General features: G+C 42.9%; 2 protein-coding genes across 3 annotated transcripts in view; one reads left to right on the top strand and one right to left on the bottom strand.

Annotated features, from left to right (window-relative positions):
* The window catches only part of LOC135943413 (protein FAM177A1-like), a 166,400-nt gene that overhangs the window by 37,135 nt on the left and 104,637 nt on the right, over positions 1-24,628 (bottom strand). The window lies entirely within an intron of this gene.
* LOC135941804 (protein jagged-1b-like) overlaps positions 1-24,628 on the top strand; it is a 44,398-nt gene that overhangs the window by 8,294 nt on the left and 11,476 nt on the right. For both annotated transcript variants that reach the window (XM_065487541.1, XM_065487539.1), the window contains exons 3-4: positions 21,650-21,707; positions 23,295-23,549. In XM_065487541.1, coding sequence (XP_065343613.1) covers positions 21,650-21,707; positions 23,295-23,549 — 313 coding nt within the window. The remainder of the gene's footprint in view (positions 1-21,649; positions 21,708-23,294; positions 23,550-24,628) is intronic.

Genomic DNA, 24,628 nt, shown 5'->3' with positions numbered 1-24,628 from the left:
CGAATTTACTCAGCCAATGTAACTACTCCAACTCTAGTCTGCTTCATTATATTTTCTTTTTAAGATATCAAAATTAACATTTTTCCAAGAAATTCTTCCTATTGTGTTGCACTAATAAGTATACACTGGGAATTTTATTATGTACTGCAAGACAAAACTAATTAACATCCAGGTTTACATTTGCTATATCAATTTAAAGCGTTTTATCGCATCGACACTTATACTGAAAGCTGCCGATGAAACATTGATTTGAAAGGAGAGCCGCAGATTAAATGGTACTAATTGCATAAGCAGAATAGATAGTACCATTTAATGGAGTGACACGGAATTCAACTTCCTCTCTGGCTCGCAGTCATTCAGCACGACTCGAGCAGCAGCTTCTTTAGGCTTTGCCGGGGCTTACCTTATAAAAAAGCATAATCTAACAAAGGCTGAATGCGCCGGCTTTATACGTGAAGCTGATAAGCTGTTATGTAAACTTTATACTCGTTATATATAGCAAGCAAGCGAGTGAGCGAGCAAGCAAGAGAGCGAGCAGCGTGTGAAGCTAAATAACTGGATGGAAGAGAGAGAGAGAGAGAGAGAGAGAGAGAGAGAGAGAGAGAGAGAGAGAGAGAGAGAGAGAGAGGAGGTATTTCAGGGATCGGTCATGTTTGGTTAAAGCATTTTTCTTCTTGCGCGCATCTCATTACGTGCAAAATCAGCCGAAAGAAGCGAGAGAGTCGCAGGCAGCGTTTTCAACCTTCAGACGGCGCAGAAAAATATTTTCCCTGGCTTGTTTTTAAAAGCCCACATGCGCTCTAGCGAATTTATTTCAGCCCAATAATCCAATCGTGCAATTTATTTCTACATTTACTGGGAAGCAGCAGGGCGAATAACCGTCCAGTCGAAGGAGTAAATTCTTTGCTCTTTGATGGAAAAAAATAATACTAAAAAATCCGCGCGCGGTGCCTTCTGTCGGGGCTAGCTGATTTCGAATTCAATATCAAATGACAGTGCAAATTTGCACATGCCGCTGCTGCAGGCCGGACTAATGCACCATTCATGAGAGAGCAGTTCATGATCGATAAATATCTGGCAAAGCAACTCGGCCGTGGTAAATTATTTGCCTAATTTATTCATTGTGCCGCGGCAGCTTTTCCTACAATTTTCAAAACCGTCGGACAGCTCTCAAGGGTTATCGTCCTCACCTGCAATGTGAGCAGATTTCCGATATTCAGATTTCGAAAGAGTTGCGAGAAGCAAATAAAACATTTCCTTTGGAAAACATACGTTTGCATATTTATTTTTCAAACAAAGCAATTTTCTTTTTTATTTCGATATGCTGGATGCTGGTGCATAATTTGTGGATGTTCTTCGGGCCGTAAAATTCCAGTAACATTTTTTTAAAGATTTTTTTGCATCTTCTGTAACATTTGTTGCATAGTAGAGATCACTTTAAAACTAAAACAGACCGAGACAGCTTCCTGGAGGACGTAGAACCGAGAAAATAATTGCGGCCAATGGCGTCAGATGACTTTATTTTGCGCGATAAGCCGCGATGAATCAGGCGTGCAAAAATGGCATAACCAGTTAGCGTGTCGCGCGATTAAATTCGCAAACCGCTGGAAGCAAAAAAATTGGAGTGTGTGTGTGATGCCGGTTTCGCGCCTCGCCAAGCGAATTCATTATTCAAATTGAGCGTGGGATGCTAAAGTCGACTGCCGCTGAGATGTTCCATTTAATTCCGACGAGAGCATAAAATGTGCGCGGGCTCAATGAAAGTCAAACAATCCGCGTCTTTATGTTCTCGCAAAATATGGCCAGCAGCGTTAGCTTTCGCGTGTGCTCTCGTCCTGCCAAGCAGCAAACCAAACAAGGGGCCATCATTTTGACAAATTAAACAATTACGCGAGGCTGTAAAACGGCGTGTGTGCTCTCAGCCCCTGTGGGAATCGGCTCTAATTGCGCCGGCTCAACACACAACAATGGAAAATTAGCTCTGATCGCTTCTAAAATCACGAGAGCGGGGGAAAGTAATCGGGGGCTTTGTCTTCAAGTGCTGCCTCCCAATTACAATCCAGCTTTTGTCATCAAATCTCCTTTTTTTTAACAGACTTTCATTTCGGTTTTTCAGATTATGACGAGAGCACAATTAACGAGAATTCCGAACTTTACTTTCTCGGATTCAATAAGCGCGCAGAGCGATCAGTTAGGCGAACGCTCGCACGATTAATCCGTCTGATCATTCCCATAAAGTTGTATGAGCTCGCCACAAAAGTTGGCTCCATTGTTCGCGTCAGTCGGTACTCTAACGTCTCATTGAATCATCCTGATGATCAACCGTTCGTGTCCTTAATAAATACCAGCCGATCAACATGCTACTCATGCGAGATTGGCAGGAACAAAAATGAAACGATTGTTGCCGTGTATACAATGGCGCGCACGGCAGGGAGGGTCGACCCGCCGCCATTTTCTCAATAATTCGCGATTTACTGACAGCGGCGGCTAATGACTGAAGGCAAGTATTTGAGGGCAAAAAGCGGCAAGGCGAGAGAACAGATAAAAAATAAGCAGAAGGTCAGTCAAGTCGCGCTGCTTGGCGCTTTTAATTCTCACGCGCGCGTGCTTGCATTGGCGGAAATGCCGCCGATCAAAGATGGAAGAAGCAAAATCCATCACGTCCGATGCCAGCGGACGAACCCAGATGTCATCCTGTTCGCTGAAATCAAAAAGCAGTCAGTCAGTCGCAAAGACCAACTCACTGGTAAAAAGGTCGACGTGTCGGAGTGAGATGCGCGAAGCCCAACGTCTGCGAATGATGAATTGCCTCGGTTTCGGCTCTGCCCCTTTTGGTAAAACTAATTTTCAAAATCATTCAATATGGCTACCAGATGATTTTTTTCTACCTAGTATTATTATTATTTAATTGCAAAATATTAAAAGGATTTCTTATATTTGACTCATAAGGAACTCCTTAAGAATAAATACATTCCGACACGTAGCGATCTCGTTGGATTCGTGTGTAGCCTTTCGTGATGTGAAACAAGTTCTTTGGTCTGAATTTTTCGATTCAACGATTTTAGAGCAGTGAAAATTAACGAAACAATTGGAAACTGATATAAAATACTGTTTTTTCAATTTAATTTATTTTTTGACGGGTCACTTTCGGCATTCTATAAAAAATCTCTTAGGGTTTGTTTTGAGTTCTTTAACAAGTATCACACTTGATCGTAGCACAAAATCATCACATATTCTGAGAGCTGACGAAATTTCCTATTTCTTATGTTCTTTTTAGTTTTTTTTTTTTAAATATTTCCGTAAAGTTAAGTTTGCAGAAATTAATTTATTTAAAACTTAATCAACCACGATTATATAACTTGATTAGCTGCTCAGAAGTTTTGGAGGACATTTGCCTCGGCGCATCTCCCTAAAACGTGAGTGTCCCTTTAGCAAAGGTAAATAATCAGCACGGTCAAAGAGAAGAAGAGCTAGCGCATTCTCCGCTCGTCTCCGCTCTTCTTGCTGGTCTGCGGACAGCGGCGAGATGATGTCATGACGCGTATAAGCGTGAATTAATAGAGAAAAGTATAGGAATACTCGCGCGGCGACCACACGATTCTCTTCCTCATCAGAGGCGAATTTTATTAATAAACCCGGCTGACCGTGCGTGTGTCAGACATTTAATCCATCGGCCGAGCCTTACATTCTGCTCCACGCGCAGAATTTATGTAGATTCGCGCAAGTGGAAACTTTTCGCGCTATTCATCCCGCGCAGACTGAATGAAACGAAAAATAATACGCGCGCTGCTCGCGTCCTTGAGGCAGCTGCTTTTGTTTGTCTTTCTCCTTTTGAAATTATTTTTATTTTCGCCACACGGCGGTCTGCCTGCTTTATTTTAAGAAAGGAGACGCATAGCAAGCAGCTTTTCCTCGGCATTTTGTTCATTCCGCAGCAGACGCCGAGAGTGTATGGCTCTCTTTGTCAAGGATGCTTAATTGATGTTAATTGTGCCGATTACTCACCACTTGTTTCTTCCATTGCTTGATTGTTTAAAAAGATTGTCAAACCTTTTACGCATGGCTTTTTCTTTCAATATGCCACGTAAATGCTTTTAAATGTTTTTCTTCTCGTTTGCTGTGTGGGAAATCGTGTCAAGTTCGGTTTTCCTCGTATATATAATCAACACCGTCTTTTGCATTCAGTTTCGATGCCCTTCGTCTCTCATCAAAATTCCACGGAAACTCTTGTAAACAGCAGTTCCGCTGGCGCAGGCCGTACTAAATCCGCACTAATAATACTAATTAATATCAAAATTACTGCTACACGCGGACCATTAGATAAGCCGCGGCGTGCATTCCGCTCCACCAGGTCCACTTTTGATGCGACGTGCGTGCGTACGCAGCTTTCGGCGGCGCAGCAATTTCATAAAGGCGAAATTTCGGGTGACGCTGCCGCCGCCGCCGCAGCACCCACCAAAACCAGTTTAACAAATTAGATAATGAAGTAGTCGCGCGGTTTTTAATCAGTTTGCATTAAGTGTGTGTGTTTCCAAGGAGCAGCGTTGTCTGCTCCCCTTTTTATTATTTTTTCCTCCGCCGCAGCCACGGCGCGCATATTAAACGCTTGTTCGGCGGTTGCGAATTTGCTGCTCGACGCCAAAGTGGTTCAGATTACACGCGATGGAAATGAGAGAGAATATGAGTGTCTTACTCTCTGCTTCTCGTGTGTATGTGTCAGAATATGTATATGCCTGCGCAAGGCGAGAGCGAGAAAAACAAAACCATGCAGCAGATTTTAAGGACTTGTCACGTCGTAAATAAAAAGCGACTTAATTGGCTGCTAATTCCTCACCGGGTGGAAGAAAAAAATCAAAAATAATCAGCGCAAATGTAGCAAGAGACGTTTTCTGCCGAGAGACACTTTTCTCGGGAATCAAAGTCGTAAATGCGAGCGTTTTAATCTGCTGATGCTGGGAAATGTATTTTATCAGAATTTGCTGAATGGTGTAATTACAAAACGAAGATGCTTTCGTTTTACGACCTAAGAAAAATGAGCCCGTGAGTGCGTTTGTACCTATTTGTGGTTTATAGCTTTTGCTTTTATATGCCCCCAATGCTTTTATGTTTCAATTCCGTCGGCGGAGATGTGTCTGTATAATTGCAACCGAAGCAGCTATTGCTGAAAATTAAATTGCGTCATGAACGCTGCACGAGAGAGAGAGAGAGAGAGAGAGAGAGAGAGAGAGAGAGAGAGAGAGAGAGAGAGAGAGAGAGAGAGAGAGAGAGAGAGAGAGAGAGAGAGAGCATCGCACCGCCGATGTTTCAACCTGGTGCGTGTACTTGCTAAATTGTGCTTCGAATTATATCAGCAGCACGGACGTGTTGATGCATGCATCTCTCCTAATTGGAATCGACACATTCATTTCGCTCGTAAAAACTGCGCTGCTTCTCTCGTGCACGGCAACCTAATTATCAACTGTTTGAGCTCACCGATACTGATGAGTATTTCGAAATTTTGTTTGCATAAGAAAATAAACTTGAGTTGAGTCAATAAAATTGAAATAATTTTAAGTGAGAACTTGTAGGTGAGACAGTTTCTGAAAATTTTATATTCAAATAAATTATTTAAATTTGTTAAAACCTTCCAAGTTGAAACTAATTTAATTCATAGAAAAATGAGCTACGGCAGAAACGTAATAAAAATTGTAAGTTTTCATATATTCCGTTTAATTGATTAATTAAAAAAATTACACAAATGTTTTTAGTATAATTTAAATTTAAAAAAAAACAGACGAGTGAAAAACGTAGATCACATTAGAATAAACTTCTGACATCATAAAAATTCCTCACTCCTATATGAATACGGAGCACATGAAATTGGAGACGATGGAAAGGAGTCACAGAATCCAACGTTATGGATCAAATAGATAACCGTAATCCATATAGCTAAACATGTTATGACGCAATCAACACTGGAAAGAGAAGAAAGCTGCCGCGAATTCCGAATCCATCGATAATGCAGGATGATTTTGCTGTGTAACAGCATCCCGGTGACTGACTATAAATCACTGCCGCTTGCAGAATCCAATTTCTAGTCATTGCACGCGAGGAGCCGTTTCTCGTTTTTTGCCCATCAATTGAGTCCGTCGAAACGAAACATCGCGCAGTTATGTATGCAAAAGGATGCTGGGAGAGACAGATTTCCCCGTATCATTTGCGCGCTCATTGGGTTTCGTCATTGCCAGCAAGCGGGCGTTTATCTTTCTGGCTGGCCGAAAATCGGGCCGTGATTGCAGTTGATACATCTTCCATTGGTTTTTTGTGCGCGACGGGCAGGATTTTCAGGTGCTCCGTGACTTCGGCTGCAATTTATAATCTGTAAAATGTAAGAAATTATTTTTGATTGGGCTGCGCTGCGCGAAGAGCTATAAAGAAGCAGCGGAGAGATTGAACATGCTGCTTATTTTTTGCCAGCATCGCAGCCGACTCGCCGTTTTATTCGTCCAGAGTGTGTACTTCTCATTTTCTTTTTCTCTTTTCTGCGCGGAGCAAGTCCGTTCCTCGCCGGTGTATAAAGTTTTGCTCTGAAAAACTCGTTTTGTAATACACACAGCATTGGAATTAAACGATGGAAATTCTCAGCAGAGCATTCGATTCATGTAACGCTGGGAAATTTTTTGCACTGCTCGATCTTTTAATGAAAACTCGGCTGGGGAAAAATGTCCTCCGGCCGATTTCGCGTCCTGCAATCAATTTGCATTGTCTCTCCGTCTTATTCGCGGTCCCGCATACACTTTCTATTGTCCGTAATATTGAGAAACGAGCCGCCGACGCGTATAAATCGAATTAGTGCATGCGTCGCCGAGTGTACAACTTTTGGCTGTAGGGTTGAAAGTGAGCCAGCCTGTGTGTACACATCCACTCGCGGCTAACAACCATCTCATTATCAATTTAACATAGTGGCGATCCAATTAGACTTTTTGCTGCCCAGCGGACGGCACAGATCGCACACCGTGTCGATTTCTCTCGACGAGACATCGAAAAACGGTCCGATCCAAATCAAACTTCTGATCCGTTTTTCTGCAACATGTGCTCGGAGGAGGATCGAAAGCAAATAGAAATTTTACATACAACAATAGGGCATTATTTGCAGTTAAAAAAACTGTTTAATCTAGATCGTGAGAATTTCCTTCAAAATCCTTACACCAGTGAAAAATTAAACGAAATTATTTTATTAAGAATAGCAAATTATAAATATTAAAAGCCCTCGAGGAAAGTAATTATTTTCACTTAAGGTATTTTTTTACTTGCTAGTTAGCAGTAATTTTTTTCTCACAATTCAAGCTTTAAAATCAACAGATTTATTTTCATCCGTCTCCTCCGTTTGAAGCACTGAGTAAACTGTGGCCGTCATCATTAAAAACGCATCTTAAATTTGCTCTCAGCGAACCAGGGATGCCGTCAGTGCAAAAACACTTGGCAGACGGAAATTCCTTTTGGATTCGCTGGCGTAGGTCGGCCAGGCTGAAACCAAATACAAATCGAAAACACATTAGCCGCGTGAGAGTTTGAGAAAGAATAGTAAAAACATTTGCAAACAGCAGAATTATTATTTAATGATAATATTTGGCAAGCACTCGTCTCTTTCTGCTGAGTTGAAAAACGGCTTGGGCATGGAAAAAAATCAAAGAGACGTTTTAAGGAGAAGAAGCAGCAAGTGTAAATAAAGAGTTATTGCTGCGCGTCTCTCGGTGCATTTTCAGCATTATTTTGCCCGCGCGGCGGTGTGCTGACTGGCGGCGGCGGCGGCGGCACCACGAAAACCTGTTTGGCCGTATGTACTGTAGTGTACAAAATTAAGCAGGGAGACCATGTCCCTGGGCTTGGCCTGTGAGAATGTGCGCAGACTAGCAATTGATTGCCCCCTCATCCTCCTACCTCCGCAAGACACGATGGCCTCCAGGCAGAGCTACATGAAGTCGAGAAGTAAAAAGACCATTATTTGAAGAATTTAATACTCTCGGCGGCGCTGCTGCCAAGCAAAAGCCATTTCTGCTCACTCGCGCGCTCGCTAGCCTCTTGCTTTCTCTGCACGGCCATCCATAATCGAACCCAACACTCTCGGTTGCGAAATTTGATTGCCTTTGCAAGCGCGGGAGAGAATATCATTGCTTTTCGCAAAAACACATAACGGGCCGTTTTTCCTCAGGGTAATTGGACATGCCGGTAATGAGCATCTCCGCGTCGGGCCCACTTGTGCTGATTCGGACGGTGCACAGGAAATGTACCGCACAGCTTCTGCACCGCCGACCGCGTGTTTTGGTGCAATTGAGTACGTTATTGTGAGGCAAACGCCGGCCAATCCGCAACACATGTCAACTTTCGGAAAAATGCTTGACAGCAGCAACCCAGAAACCTCGAACTGCGCGGAAAGGCATAGCTTCCTGGTATCAGTTCCAAATACCAATTTTTAAATCCCTAGTTCAAGTTGGTCCTCTATTTTTACTCATGACGCATTTCACATATATTTTTTTTGCGGCGTGCAGAAACCTATGCTATTGACTTTGGCGACCATTCAAGGTCTTTCTGGAGCGCAATCAGGCGGTCAGCGTCGGGGTCAGCCTGAATCACAAAGTCCTAGGCGCAGCTCCTGCTGGGAAAACCGTTAAAAGCAGTCGAAAAATCACGAATTGTGCTCTTCACGACTGCACAATTATCGGAATTTGAGCAGGTCGAGTTGCTCTTCGCGGTGGTTTCCCGGTGTCTGGACGTTGCGCAGTACATCAAGTCGTAAATTAGTATTTACGTCGTCTCTCGCAGGCCGAATTACATCAAGATAAATTAATTTTTAATTAATTAATTTCATCCTGATTTATGGTCATCATCCGCGAGCAGCGGAAAAATATTAGAAATGCGCATGTAACACAATACACACAGCGACGATAAATCAAAACACGGCCGGCTCAAGAGTAGAAGAGGTTGAAAGCGGTGGAAAATGAAAAAGTCTGCGTGGTGCGTGGTGGGAGGAGTTTGGGAAAATTGTTGTTCCACTGTGGCACATTCTAACAGGAATGGAGTTTCATTAATAATCGATTAAAATTTATGATTGGATAGTGAAGCAACAAAATCACATCTCCAGCGTTCAAATTAACTTGCAAATGTGTTTATCTTACGAGATGAACTCGTCAATTTTTTGCTTCTCGGCAAAACGGTTTTATCAGCTGGGCAAAAAGTGAAACCTTCTCGGGAGTGCACGTGTGCATGAATACGAACAAAGCACTTAGTCAGAAGTAATGAGCCGAAATTGAACGTGTTGCGAAGTGCATAATATTGCAAGCTTTTCGTGCGGTTAGCCAGTCGGAGCACGAAATTTGTGCCACACTCGGACTGAAAGGCCCAACCTGGCTCGCCGAGAGTTTCAAACTTGTCGGGTGTGAAATAACCAAGCTGTATATCATATTTTTATTGTTGCTCTCTAAGCATCTATGTAAAACTTTCTTTCATTTTTATTAGTAGTTACGATCCACTCCACACTCCAGTATTAAACTTGACAAAAATTTCAATACTCAAGAGATTCAAGTGTGGTAACAAATTGTGCAAAAAAAATACCAAGTTAAATTTACACATTTAAATTGAAATGATCAAAATATCGTGCTTTAAAACGTTTGGTTTAAAATTACGACCGACTGAGCTTGTTTTAGAATATATAGATCAGCGGATGTTGAGCGAGGAAGTGGAGATAACCTACTAGACGATGTACGGCATTGGCAGAGAGTCGATGTGCCTACTGTTATATAACATTATTAAATTGGCTTGATTGACTTTGCATAGAGAAGTTTTGTAAAGTACGAGCCATTCAGTTCGAAAGAGAGGCGGGTAACAACACACACCTTGCGGCTCATTTCCTCCGCTTTGGCCCCGAAAAGACGCAAAAAGCGCATCTAAGCATTCCTCTTGAGCGGCGCGCCGACCGCCGCCAACGTGTGTAATGATAAAAATAATATAATAATGACAAAAAAGCGGCACGTCTTCGGCGGCGCGGAATGTAATCGGCGCGCGGGCTGTAATTTGTTAATTAAAGTGCGTTACGCTGCACTTTGGCGCATTTTGTCAATAATATCGCGCGCGACTGCGGCGGTGGCGGCGGCGGAATCCCAACGCAGCCCTCCTTTGTGCTGCGCGCGGAGGCTCATCCTCCAGTTTGGTGGCCTAATCATCACAGGACGCCAGTATCTCTTCCGGAATGCGTTCCAGCGTGTGTTCAAAGGGTCTAAGGAGGCGTATTTGTGGTGCACAAGTCGCTCGCTCGCCCGCGGTGTCATCATCATCATCTCCACGTGCTGGCTGGCTATGCGCGGCTCTCCCTTTCATTCGCACGCCACGCACCCGTATAAATAGAATATAAATCTGCTCTCGCGCAGACTGAATGGACGGACGCACACGCTGGGCCAAGTTTTTTTTCACCTCGTTTTGTGATTTGTGTCCCAGTCCATCACATCGCGATTTGTCCGCGTCGTTTTGTGGAGCAGCAGTTGAATGGGCAGAAATGCAACTTTCGGGATGGCGTCAAAACAACAACAAAATATAAATTTTATTTTTCAAAGGCCAGGCTTGTAGTTTTTGACTAAATTTAGTGTTTGAAGCGGAAGTTTAGAATAGAGGCAATCCCTTTGATGACTCCTATAAAGCTTAATCGTCAGTTTATAAAGCCATTTCTTCGGGATTTGTATATATAATTGAATCGTTTCACATCTATTACGGAGCAATAATAAATATGGAGCCATTATTTTCCACTTGGCAGCTATCAAAATATCTAGACAGAACGTTTACTGATTGATACGAAAGCGTTAAAAGATGGAAATTTATTCTCCGCCATCAGCTTATTCCAAATCAGATGCTACACTTCTTGGTCTCGTGTGTAATCTGAGCCCATTGAATAAGGAGTAAAAAATGGATTGCCCGCGGTGCTGGGAACCTAGGAGTTTGACTGGCGTTATTTCATTCAGCCGGCTGTCGATGTGCACCTTTAATTTGTCTCCCTCGCCCGATAAGTCCCTTGATCCCATGCAGGATATTGGATGCAGCGTGCGGGAGGAAGTATTAATTTTTTTCTCCCGTCCTTTTTTGTGGGGAAAAGGAGAAAATGGCTCGGCTGATGTTCCCAAGACGCTTTGAAACGAATCGGTGGTTATAATTATATGGTGTTTAATTCAGTTAGACGCTCGAAAGTTGCGCGGCTGCATGGGGTTATTTCACACTTGTGGACCACACCAATCGAATCTTCAAATGAACTTGCATTCCTGTGAAAGTTTTGTCTCCCGCGCGTGTATAATGGCTTCATTTGAGAAAAAGTGCCGCGATTTCGATTAAATTCGATTCCACTCAAAGACGGAATGGAGTTTGTGGTTAAAAATCGTGGCCGCGAGGGAAAGCGTTCGGGTTCACTGCGCATTCGATCGTCGGTCCGGTGGCAGGCGTTATATTTTGATTTTCGCCGCAAATTAGGGTGGCAAGTAGAGCAGACAACAAGTGCGAGCATTCACCGTGCGCCTCATTTATTTTGGTTATCAAGGGAAAGCATTCAGCCCGCCGCACTGGCTGCCGAGACGATATTGAATTGTTTCCAACGTGTCTGGGCTCATGCAACATAATTGCGGTGCTACGCCGAGAGACAGACTTCTTGCTGATGTAATTGCCCAAAGATGTGAACGCAGCGAGACGCCGTCAGAATAATTTTCGCAATTATTTATGTCCCACCGCTTTCAGTGAAAAAGATTTTGCACGCAATGCTGTGTATGTTCAAATGCCGTACTTGCAGCCAGAAGAGTAGTGGTTGCTAGCGGAGAACGAACGATAGCCGCGCGCCTCTCGAAATGGATATTAAAAACTTTCAATTAATGGCGAAATTTATCGGCCGAGTACTACAGCACCTTGATTTATTGCTTTCGCAATTACTCCACAATTTTTTTCATACATGAGTTCCAAACTGAAAATTCAGCTCTCGTTTAGAGGCCGAATGAGGATATTCACTTTACAAATTTCTGTCTTAATAAATTATTATTTTATCCAAGAGGATTCATTAACTTAAAACAGTGATTCGAGTAGTTTTTATACCACGCTGACCAAACCATCTAAAATAAACTCATTTTATGTTATCGCTAACGTGCGCTGACTAAATATCCATGTTCGTAATTACTTGTTCATAGTAATGGGAACTGTTAATTTTTTTTCTTGTGGATAAAAATATGATTGTGTTATTATAAATCCAATTACGGAAAATCTGTCCTCATTTGTGAACAAAGCCAATTTCAGTTCAGTAGGCATAATGAAAATGCCCGCATCGTTTCTCAGTTCAGTTTCCATTCTGGGTAAATACAGATGCAGCGCGCGGTAATTACAGTCGCGGGTACATTATAATAATAACAATATTTGCCGGGTCTTTAAAGCGAGCGTGCAATTTGCCTAACACCGATTAGTGTGATTAATTATGTGCGAGCATGGACGCGGGCACATTAGCATAAGTGCACTCGATTATCTCGTTTGAGCAAATAAAAAGCGAGTAACGCACCTAGTTGGATCCGGTGAGGACCTCGTCGAGACTTTCTAAACCAAGAGTTGGACGTGATGATCCACAGAGGAAAAATTACGAGCGGCAGTAATGAGCGGATAATTGATGAAATCATGCCGCAGCGACTCTCGGCTTAATATCAAGCACGATTAATTATACCAAGGAAAACACAATTTGCAGAGGAAAAACGAGCAGACGAGCGCGCGATTTTGTTCTCGCGCGGCCAATTAACCCTACCTCGCCGAGATTTATTGCTGCGTCAATGCACCACGGCCGGCTGCCCTTTATTGGGCCGATTTTGTGCAGAATTCTGCGAAAAATAATGGAATCTCCACCGACGCCATTATTTTTTATTCGCCAAAACTATTGATTTCTCTGCAGTAAATAATCCCTCTGAACAATCGTGAAGCTGATCGCGGACTGATAAAAACCATTCCTGCTGAGGAAAATGAAACAAACGAGGAAACTCTCAAAAGAACTGTGAAGTGCTGCTGGTATTTGACTTTTGTATCACTTAAGAGTAATCTAGAGCGCCGTTCCGTCACGTTTTATTTTCAAAAAATGTGAGTAGTATAAGTGATACCTCCTCTTTGTCTGCGCTAGCTGTTTTGTCAGCAATAAATCGCTCTTAACAAGTCGTGAAAAAGTTCAATTTGTTCTGAAAAAGCGAGCGAACGAGGACGAGTCGGAAAGTTTGATTGGATTTTGTGATTAGCGCGCGAGCAAACGTGCAAGTTGGCTGCTTTTTGATTTGCGGCTAATTTTTAATTGCACGCGAGCTGCAGAGTCGGTCGGTCGCACGGACGGACGCGATTACAAAAAAGAGCAGCCAGCCAGCCAGCCAATAAATATATATAAATTTTCCAGCGTGCACTCGCACGACACAGGCATTGTTTTTTAATTATCGAGAGTGCATGCACCTGGCTCCTATATATGTATATCGAAGGAAAATGCTGAGAAATTTATATAAAACTCGCCAGCAGCGAGCGAGAGGGAGAGAGAGAGAGAGAGAAGGGTTTTTATTTTAATTATTGAGCATCTCAGCAGCCATGCTCGTGTCCTTTAAAACAAACATCAAGAAGACTAGCATGATGAGGATTGATAATGTGGTCGTTACATCGGGAATTAAATTGATTCTCCCTGGCTGCCGCCGTCAAGCGCAGACTTTGTTTTATTTAATATATATAAACCAGTCGGAGTAGCCGGGCAGACGAAAATCGAGCGATGCCTCATCCGCTCTTGATGTATACGAAAACAGGATAAATTTAATTGAGAGATGTTATTTGAAAAAGCAGGGGAGATTTTTATCGCGGGCCACAGCCCCACACGGGGAATGCGTTCTACCTGTGGCAGGCCGAGGCAGGCGAAACGACATTTTTCAAGCGTATAATGGGCCCGCGCGATGATTCTCCCTCCAATTAAAGTGAATTTTTGTTCAACAACCGACCAAAACGGCCAGCGTCTCGCGCGCCTAATTAATTTCGAATGCTTTGCATTTCTTTCTCCGTCTTATTGCCCAAAGTCCCGCGGCCGGCCGCCTAGCACGCAGAAAAATCCCGAAAGTGTGTGCTGCCTATAATTCGTCAGTTTCAACATACACTCACACACTCGAAGCACAGATCGGCCGGATTCATTCAAGTTATCGCGCCGCATCTTAATGGGGTTCGCGAAAAGCTAGCCGTAAAAATAATGTGTGTAGTGCTGTGCAGTGCTTTTGGAGGAATTTCTGCGGCTAGAAGCTTGAAATACGAGACTGCTAGCCTGGCTGAGTTACGTAAATTGGCTGGAAGTTGTGTTATACGCGCCGGACAAGCAAAAAAGGAATTTGCGCGTGCATGCAGATTGCCGGTCATGCTTCGCTGGTTCCAAAGAACGTTTTCTGCCAACAGCACAAACTAATTAGGGATTCAAATTCACTCTCTTCTGCTAAAAATATGTTTGAATATGACGCTTAGAAATTTTAGTTAGCTAATTTTCCCCATGCAAAAATCCTGACGAAATTAAAGAAAAAATCGTTAATATCTCCAGACGGGTATAAACTCCTACCCTTGAAACGATAAAAATATAATCTTTCGTCCTCCGGTCACGTGCGCTTTTCAGTTTTGCTTTTCATTAATGCGAAATCCGTGCGCATTCCACCTTCCTGACGAAGGCCATTCGCCCGTTTCAGCTTGGGCTAGAGAGAATCCGGCCGCCTATTACTATTTGACGATTGTTTTCCGAGCAAGAGCCCGTGTAGCTGGCTGGTGTAAAAAAACAATAATGAGACGCCGTCTGATGCGTGCGTGTTTGTGCGTCTCAACAGCTAAAACAATGCTTCATTCAGCACCAGCAGCAGGTTTTTGATAATCGAAAAACAGGGGCTCTTTTCCCTCTGTGCAGCTCGCGCTTTATTATATAAATTTTTTGTCAGCAATTTCTCAGAGAGGAGCAGGAAGTTGCTGCTCTTTTTATTAAAGACCCGTTGTGGCCCGCGCGTCGCCGCGGAAAGCGCGTGTTTCCCTGCGCCGTAAAAATGCTGAAAATCACCCCAAAACGCAGCAGTTGTTTCCTTTTCCCTTGTCGATCTGGCTGCCTTTGTTTGTTTACCGGCCGCTGCTGGGATACAAACACTGCGCGCCTCCTTATCTCGACAGCTTTATTATAATACTCACGGTGTACGCGGCGTTTCCTCCATAATATTAAACGGAGTGATACGCCAGGAGACATACATACACACACACTCTCGCGCGCGCATCTCCTCCGGCGAGAATAATACATTAGATATGAAAAGCTCGCGGAGTGGTGGTCGGAAGGCGGCTCGAATTAGGGCTAAATGAACACACGGAACGATAACAGCGCTAAGCCCAGTGAGAAAATCGGCACCTCACACAAGAGCTAACAGACTAGCGCGTCTCAAATTGAGACATTTAAATGATAAAACGCTCGAATACACTTTATTTGTCTTGCCTCCCATCGTTAACGTTCAAAATTCTACAGATTATCGCCTCTCTTTGTTAAATAAGACTATCTTTAAATGGGATGCAAAATAAGTTTCGGAATTCCAGGGTGACTGCACGTGAAAATATTTTTTATTTCGTCTTACAGAGCCATAAAAACTTCCTTTTTAAATTAGCTGAACAGCAAATAAATTTGCCTTCTTTTGAATTTTAACTAATGACAAATAAAAACTGAGAAGAGGTTTTTTATTTCAACCAAAGCTAGTCATATTTTAATTTGAGCAATTATTTTGTTTAGTTTTCAAAGGTAGACGACTTGTTTACATAGCCTACCTTTGAAATCCAATTTCCCTGTACAAATCTTTTTACTGGAAACGGTAATTAATTTTCCCATTCAAGCTTTTTTGTCCTTAAAGACAAACAACATTTTCTCACATAATCCTCGAAAAACGACCAACTCACTTTTTAAAATGAAATATTTTAATTAATTTCGCCGTGGCTGAGCCTCCGGAATTGCAGCTGCTGCGTGCGTCTCATGAAGCTTGTGTCCATTGACTAATTAGCCGGGGTCACTTTGAGCAAAAATTTCCTCGGAATTTTCCCCTTAACGAGCAAGAGGAAAAAGGGGCCGCGCACACAATCTAATTAGCGGCGGCTGACCAACACCACGACTCACCGCGCAGTAAATAATATTCACGAAAAGACCTTTCCAGAATATGAGTCTTTTCAGTGCGGCCAAAGTTCCTCTTAATTTTGAAAAGCACGTAAGCATAAAATATACATTGGAAATAAATACATTATTAAAATTTTAATCCGCCCAATTAGCCGTTGAAACTAAATATCAAGTGAGTTTGCGTAATAATTACTGTGTCTTCTTTTTTATTAACATTTTCTGACTCATGATCTGTCAACTGGTGATCTGAAAAAGAAGAAAACACATTAGGCCGAGACGAGAGCGAGCATGTCTGCCCATTCTTCTCTGATTAAAGAGCTGTTCAGATTATGAGATGATGGCATGCGTCAGAGCGAGATGGAGCGAGAGAGAATCTGACACCTGATGCATCGAACCGCCGACCGACCAGCGCACACCGCGCCTTTTATACATACACGCGCGTACTCACTCACAGATGCCGACCAGACACTTGGCTTGTTTATAAAACGCACTTCAAAAAAGACGAAGTGACTCGGAAATTTGATTCGCGGTTGCTGAGGACGTGTTAAAAACACTTTGTTGTAAAGCTTTAGATAAAAATCTCAGATTCAAATTATTTTTGCAAGCGGTTCCTTAACAAAATTAACTGAATTTTCCCACGCTGTACCAACTAGGCCGGATGCGCATGTTGACTTTTAAATTCCAGTTGAAGATCATTTTAGGATGGTCCTGAAGACGCGGTCATTTTAATGACTTTTGAGCGCCGTCTTAAATGCGCATTTCGTGTTCATTTGAAGAGCAAGCTTTAGAGTGAAATGTAGCAATTTCCTCTTGTGCCGCTGATCGTTTGTTGTAATATAACTCCTGAACCCGAACAATCCACCGTTAGCTTTCAAGCGCCGAAATCATATTTTCCAACAGCAGCGTGTATCCGCGAGACGCGCACAATCGATAAATTACAGTAGTTTAACGAGCGTGAACGGATAATTAAGACGATTTCTCGCGCAGATGGCAGTGTATCTAGCGTCCGTCCGATTCTTTTTTTCTATATAAATATTTTTCTCTCCGCCGAGATTGCAATCACGAAATTGGAAAATCATCACGACGCGCGGCCGGATTCCAACACGGCAGTCCGTCAGTTCAAGCTTTTCGTGGATTCGCCCTTTCGCAGCTCGCAGATTCATAAAAATTTTTAACACACACGCTCGAACGGTCTAGGAGAGAATATTAAAAGGATTTAAGGAGGAAAGAAAAGCCTATCAACACATGAGAAAAGATTTACTGAGGGGGCCAATCACATGATGTATCAAAATTAAGTTTATTTTATTTAGTTCAAATTTTATCTCGCCAAATGTTTAATATTTTTAGAGATTTTCCATCAAGTTTCCTTTGCTGGAAATATATTGGATTGCAAGAAAAAAATATACGGATCTGGTTTATAATGACGTAAGGGGAGTTCGAATCCACTTCAGAGGTCGTTTCTTTCCGTTTTAAATAGAACACACGCGCGTGGATTTCTCGCGAGGGATTGCACGAATTAGTAGAAAATATAACCGCTTCGCTTTGATATTGTGTATACAATAATAAAACAGAAAAACGCAACTCGGCAGCACACAGAAGTTTTCTGCACGCCACTCTGCAGAAAAAACGGTGAGCGAGCGAGGGAACGACGCCGCGCAATAAAAAGTGGACCTCGGCGGAAATCTCAATGTGGAAATTTATATTTCACAATTTTAATGATTGACAGAAAGTTGGTGTTCTTTCCTTGGACGAAACAGGGTGTGGAGTGGAGCGAGAGAGAGAGAGAGAGGCGAGTTTTTTGCTCTCGCGCCAATTCCCAAGTTGGCAATAATTTTAACCGGCAATATGGTAATTCATTTGAAAAACGAGATTTATAAGCAAATTATTTTTCTGAAAGATTTATGGGCGACCGCCGCTTTGCGCCGCGCGCGGAATAAAGAGCCAAAGATTGATTGTTTGAATGGAAACGGTGGGGGTCGCAGGACGCAATTAGCGTTTAACTTCGAAATTGAAAGAAAATTAGAAAAAAGTTTTACGCTCGATCGAAAATTTGCTCCCCAGACCTTCAGCCTTGCATTATTTTTGCTGTAAATCAAAATTAATCGTTTGAAAATTACAATGTCAGCTCGAATGATGGAGCAGTTAAATGTACTGAAACGTGAAAAACATGTGAAGCAGCAGCAGCAGCGGCGGCAGCACTTAATTCTATTCGCACGATTTGGCGCGATCAATAAGATGGGATTTAATAATCCGAATGGGTGGCGTCGGCGGTCAGGTTGCTGCCGGAAAAAAATGGGAGCTCGTCCGTTACTAATTTTCCGAGCGAGTACGAGGAAATCACGTACATCATTAACAGCACGTGGGAACCCGTCTTTCTTTCTTGCTTACTTTCTGCTGCTCTGGAAAACAAAATCGATCCGGACAATTTTTGTTTTGTGAGAAAAGCAGGCGGCTCTAATTGGTGCCGCCTGCCCGCCTGCCTGTGTGTGACTTTTCATTTTTATTTGTAATTCGTATGATTATCCGCGTTGAAATAAATTGGTTATGAAGATGCAACAACACCCAGAGCTGCGCGTTCTCCGGCCCGGCGGATAGTTGGTTGCTCCAGGGGAGAGGGGGCTCCCGAGGCCACATTCCATACTCCAGGGCAGGTAATAGCTACAGGTAGAAGGCCTCTAGTCACGCAAAGTATATATTATGCTTCTGTCTGTACCTACCACTTTTTATCCCAACAGCCGAGTCAGCTCGCCGACCGTACATATGTACACACATATAGGCGCGCGAGAGTCAGTCGAGCCGGCGAGATGGATGGATGGATGTTTTTTAAGAGCGTGCTGTAGTCCGATCCAATAATAAAAATCGTTTCGTTAGGGAAAAATGAAGGTTATTATTAATTTTCGAACTGATAGCCAGAGCTTCTCCTCATTAAAAGCAACCAACTTCTTCTAATAAAACGAACGCATGTGAGATTCCGAGAACAAAAATGTTCCGAGCCGAACCAACATAAAAGCAGTTCGGGACCAATTTGGACCACCGGCCAAAAATGTTTCGATTTAATTAGGAAAGAGCCGCGGTGACGTGGTTTATGTATTCCTCTCTTTATCCGCGCGTTGGCATTCCGAGACAGCCAAAACATTATTTCTTCCCAAATTTACGATCTGCTGAATAAACGGCCGCCACACGAGCACACCGACTCCATCAGTATCCATTCAATCGAACGCTTATGATGTACCCTCGCTTTTCGCTTTTGTATGTTCTGAGCACAGTGTTCCAGGGAAGACTTCTCCTGTTTTGTCTCCCCGTTTAAAAAAAACGTGGGAAGGTGCGAGGGTGAATCCACCTTGCTGAATAGGTCACAGCAGGATGAAAGTGTGGCGTGAAGATGAGCCATTCTTGAGGATGCTGTTTGTCTGACTCACAAAGAAAGTCAGAATCGCAGAGCAGCATGTCACGAGTAGAAACTAAATGCTCCATGACAATAAGGCAGAAAATTTATTTTCAAGCTAGCAAGCGTTTATTTTGGTCTTTCTGAAACAAGATTATACCCAAAGACGGGCAATTAAAAACGAATTAAAATAATGAGTCAATTAAATCTGTGTCGATTAATAATCTCACAAATTTATTAATTTTGTTTTCAGATGTGATATGACCTCTTAATAAATTATTTAAATGAAGTCAAAGTTTATCACTCAGATTGCTTGTCTTAACGTCATAACGTAGTACACATGGTCAAGTGAGAAAAGATAAGACAGGGTTATGCAATGACGTTTTGACCCAATTCCTTTAAACACAAATTTAAAGGATTTACGGGATATTTCACTGCGGTGAAAATCTGATGACTCTGCGGCTCTCACCCGTTGAGGAAGTCCCTGGAGTTGGGGGAGTATATGAATTGGTCCCGGTGCAATGAAAGACTTTTTGTGCTGCCTGAGAAGCAGCGCAGTGTTGGGTCGCGGTAGGAATAAAACAACAAAGGCCGCAGGTAGAAAAGGGCCGGGAGGCTGGCTGCCACCTTAACAACCACCTCTGGCTGCGCCGTGGGCACGACGACGGATGCAAATTGCCCGTTCGCTCCGACTCAGAAATCCCGCGGGCAGTGAGAAATAGTTGTTCTCATTCGCCCGACGCCATTCATCATCGGCAGCTCGCGACTGCCCTGCCTAATAAAACGCATCGTGCTTCTTCCTCCTCCCGAAACAGAAAGACAAGCGGCGGCGTGGCGGCGGCGGCGGTTTTGTTGTTTGCGGCCGGCCCGCCGGCCAGCCCTTCATTATTCATACTCGTCAATGAAATTATCTGCTATCGCCGTGGACTGCGCGTGATTTGTTGATTGACCACCAACAATCGGCCAGACACAACAATGCCAGCAACAATCGGCGAGAAATGAATCAAGGCGTGTTATCTTTGAGCTCGGAGGTGGTCCTCTCTTCTTTTCCTTTCACGTCAGGTCCCTGTATGTCCGCCTATCAATCAAACCGGGGGCCGGGGAGCTCTCCTAATTAATTAGGGATTAAGTAGGTTATTAGATTTCTGTTCTTACCTTTGATCGATAATGCTTGGGATTTGAATTTCTTCTTGACATCATTATTGGCTTTGACTGGCGGCTTGCCTTTTAATAACATTTCAGACGTGTTTATTGAGCAGCCAGTCGGAAAAATTGTTTGAAGCTCTGATTGAGCTAACTACTGTTGAGTTTCATAGCGTGATAAAACATTTAAGAATTATTTTGGATGACTTGATTGTTGATTGTGAAAACTGAAAACATTTAATTAAAATTGGTTAAAAATAACGCGGAAGTGACAATGAAATTTTTAGTAACCATATACCGTCTTTATGGCCGGCAAGAGCATTCGGTCGTAAGCAACCCTATAAAACATTGGAGCTGAAAATATTTAGACAAGCGCATCAATAAACAATATTAGCAGACTTCAAGATTTTGCTCCTCCATGCACCAATCGCTTCCTGACACGTGCGCGTCGGAGCTGATGGATGATTTACAACCCAGAAACAAAAAGCAAATTATCAATTCCAAATTCCAGGCTGATATTCCAATTTTGAAAGCAATATTTTTGCGCGCATCGTCTGCGAGAGGGCATCGCATCATGGCGGTGAGCTCACGACCCGCGCGTTAATAAAGTGGAAGCCGAAAATCACGAGCTCGACTCTAATTGGGATTCCAACTGCTGCCCCCAATCGCTTATTTTTCGATTGGAACATCCTCCTCCTCCGCTTTGGAACCGACTGTGCTTTTTTTCTCTCTTCTCCATGATGCTCGAATTGAAAGAATGCAGCGTTTTCCGCGTGCTTCGGAGCACTCCTGCTTACATGCTTCAAGTAGAAAGTCAAAGGTCAATGTATGCGATCGCTACCTCTCAATGTACACCATATAGCTGCATAACCTACTTGTCAGAAAGAGGCCCAGCAGCAGCAACAGCAGCATCTGCAGTGTTCATTTCACTAATTTGTGTATTCTTTCTTTTTTTGCAGAAGTCTTTCACTTTGATCCTCCAAGCTTTTGACAAACACGAAAACGCATCCAGGATAGGTGAGCACACCATTATTTAATTTTTATTGCCTCTAACGTAAAAACCAAACCCCGCTTTTCTCTCAGTCTCTCCTCTGCTCCGTTGGAATAATATTTTATTCTTAAAGTTCTATTTTTTTATGTCTGTTTGAACCTTCCGCTTAATACAAGTCGTGAGTCTGTGTGTGTTTGTGTGCGTTCGCTCCGCGTTCGCAGGTGCGTGTGTGTGTTTGGCTTTCGAATTTCGACGCCAGAGAAAGAGTGGAAAAAGAAGCTGGCGAGTTATAGAAATGATTATTACCTGATAATATAATTCCAGGGCTACTCGCGCACGTCATCCGGAGATAAAACCATACTAACAGTTTTGAATATATTTTAATTGCCCTGCCGCAGCACGGCGCAATAAAAAATAAATGAGCCCGAAATTGTGAGATGCAGTCAAATGGATTTTAGTGTTGCTCTCAAACTCACTCGCGAGCTCGAGTAATTTAGCAGATCACTGTAAAAAGCGGTGCTGGTGGGTGCGCCTCTTCACTTTTCATCCATCGCATTGGCAGCTAAGGCATTATTTCGTCCGCTCTCGCACCGCACTGCGCGTGCATTTCCATGGGAGTTTTTGGTTCACTGAGCACCGAGCACCGTGCACACCAGATCCTTTTGGAATCTGGAATTCCTCAATTTAATTATACATCCTCACGTGTGCGCTTTGGTTTTGGTCATTTGCATGCATAATCCGGCTGAGTGACCACTGGGAAACGCTCGATTTGGAGGATAAAATCGTGGCCATTATTGTGCAGTGACTTGAATAATATGCTATTGCTATGCTTCTATGCTTCTCTTTAGTTTTCGTTGTAGAAATGTAAAATGCGATGAAAGACACGAAAAGTAAATAAAAAATCTTGTTTCTCTGCGGCTCTTAAAAATATGTTTGCAAACGATTGCAAATTTTTGCAAATTCATTCATACTCTCTACGTACTTGCCAGTCTAAACCGATAATTTCTAAACGTCCTCTTCAGATTTACAACTCTTGAGTCGAGCCGTGCGGTGGTTTCCCAACGTTTTAAAAAAAGTAACTTGGACCATTAAACGCGATGATTTACAATTTGCTCGGTACTGAACTGAAGTTGAAAGTTCGTCTTTCGTGTCGCGAGTACGCAGCTTGGCGATAAAAAAACCTGTTCAGCAGGGGTTGACACAGATCTGAATTGAAATTCCGTCGACACGAGAGTCTACTCTTTCACCGTGTGCAGGGATCAGAGTGCAAAGGCACAAAAACCCAGAAAATGACCGCGCGCGTACACTGACTGCATGCGTGGATACAAACTCTTGTCATAATAATTACCACGCCGACGACACACAATTCGAGAAATTGTCTTTCTGCAGCTGCTGGAAATTTCATAAATAAATTAAACGCCGGCCTCGATCCTGCATCGAACAAATATTTCCCGTAAAATGTGCTTGGAAATTGTAATCACGCGGCGCTGCGAGAACAAGTTTCGCCGAGAGTCGCGCTAACGGCCGCACTGCAGCCTGCTCAGAATGCACAATTGCACTTGCATTTGCTAACAAATTAAACTAACGAATGACCGACCGTTTTGTGTTCGCAGCCGAAGACCGCTTGATCGAAAAGTCCACTTACTCTGGCATCATCGAGCCCAGCACTGGATGGCACACTTTGACACACAAAGGTCAAAAGGCCACATTTGTCTACAGGATACGCGTTCAATGTGATGAGAACTACTACAATGTGACCTGTACGACCTTCTGCAGGCCTAGGGACGACAAGTTCGGACACTTCAACTGCACCCCCGCCGGAGAAAAGATCTGCATTGAAGGATGGGATGGGCCAAACTGTGATGTTCGTAAGTTGAAAAGAATTTTGTTTCCTTTCTAATAGGCGCTGAGATCAACGTTTTTGGGGGTATTGTTTAGTGTTATAGGTAACAGTTAGATTCCAGGTCGAATGATATTGACCATTTTAACCGTAGCTGAAAAATTACCAAATATATATTTTTTTAATTTTTTTTTCTGATTTATATGCATAACTATAGAATGCACTTAATAAATTTACATTTTTTGACACATTCTGTTCTAGTAATAAGCATTTTAAGGCAGAAAATATTTTATAACACATGTGTGTACGTGTTTATCAACGTTTTAAACACATTGTGCAAAATAGTCGTTGGTTACTCACGCATTTCCCAAGAAAAAGTTATTTTCTGCTGCGCTAAGAAAACAAGTGCCAGCGCAACGTTTGCTTTTCAATCGCGCGATGCAAATTTCGTCCCCTTTATATATGGAGTGTGCATATTTTAATCCCAGCGAGGAAAAGCGAAAGTTACCGCTCACAATGTTTTTCTATCCTGGCTCGAAACGAACATCATCATCATCTCATCAGACGTATACGCGGTGCGCGACATGAGTGTTTAGAAATTCACTTGATCCGCGCCTCAGGTCATTTCCTATTAGCACGACTCTCTTGGCCTGCGCCACACTTCTCCCATTATTCCTTAAATGAATCATTTGCCCGTCGGTGAAAAAGCGTCTGAGCCAGCTCATTTATATCTCATGAGTGGTTTATGATTAAAACAATCGCGCTGTTGGTATTTCGATTTAAAATTGAGTGTCAAACTGATGTGTTGATTTTCCAAACGAAAATATTTGTGATTTTCTTTGATCGCGTTCCACTTCTTTCCTTCGACTGAAAATCCTAATTGCATTTGACACAGAAACCTGGCATTCAAGGTTTTAGCCGTTTAATTCAATTTGAAACTGCACTGGCATTTTATTCAATTGACAGGAGGTGGAAATAAAGAGTATGTTTTGACAGGTGAACGCGCACTTGCTAGCGCCTCAAGTGTTGGGTTTCTTTATCAGGAGTTAGGGAAGGTGGCGGCCGGCACAAAAAAATCGCCCCTCGGGCGCGGCCTGCCGTTTACCG

The sequence above is a fragment of the Cloeon dipterum genome, chromosome 4 (genome assembly GCF_949628265.1).
Source record: "Cloeon dipterum chromosome 4, ieCloDipt1.1, whole genome shotgun sequence".
Classification (NCBI taxonomy): Eukaryota; Metazoa; Arthropoda; class Insecta; order Ephemeroptera; family Baetidae; genus Cloeon; species Cloeon dipterum.
This window is presented reverse-complemented; position numbering and strand designations above follow the sequence as displayed.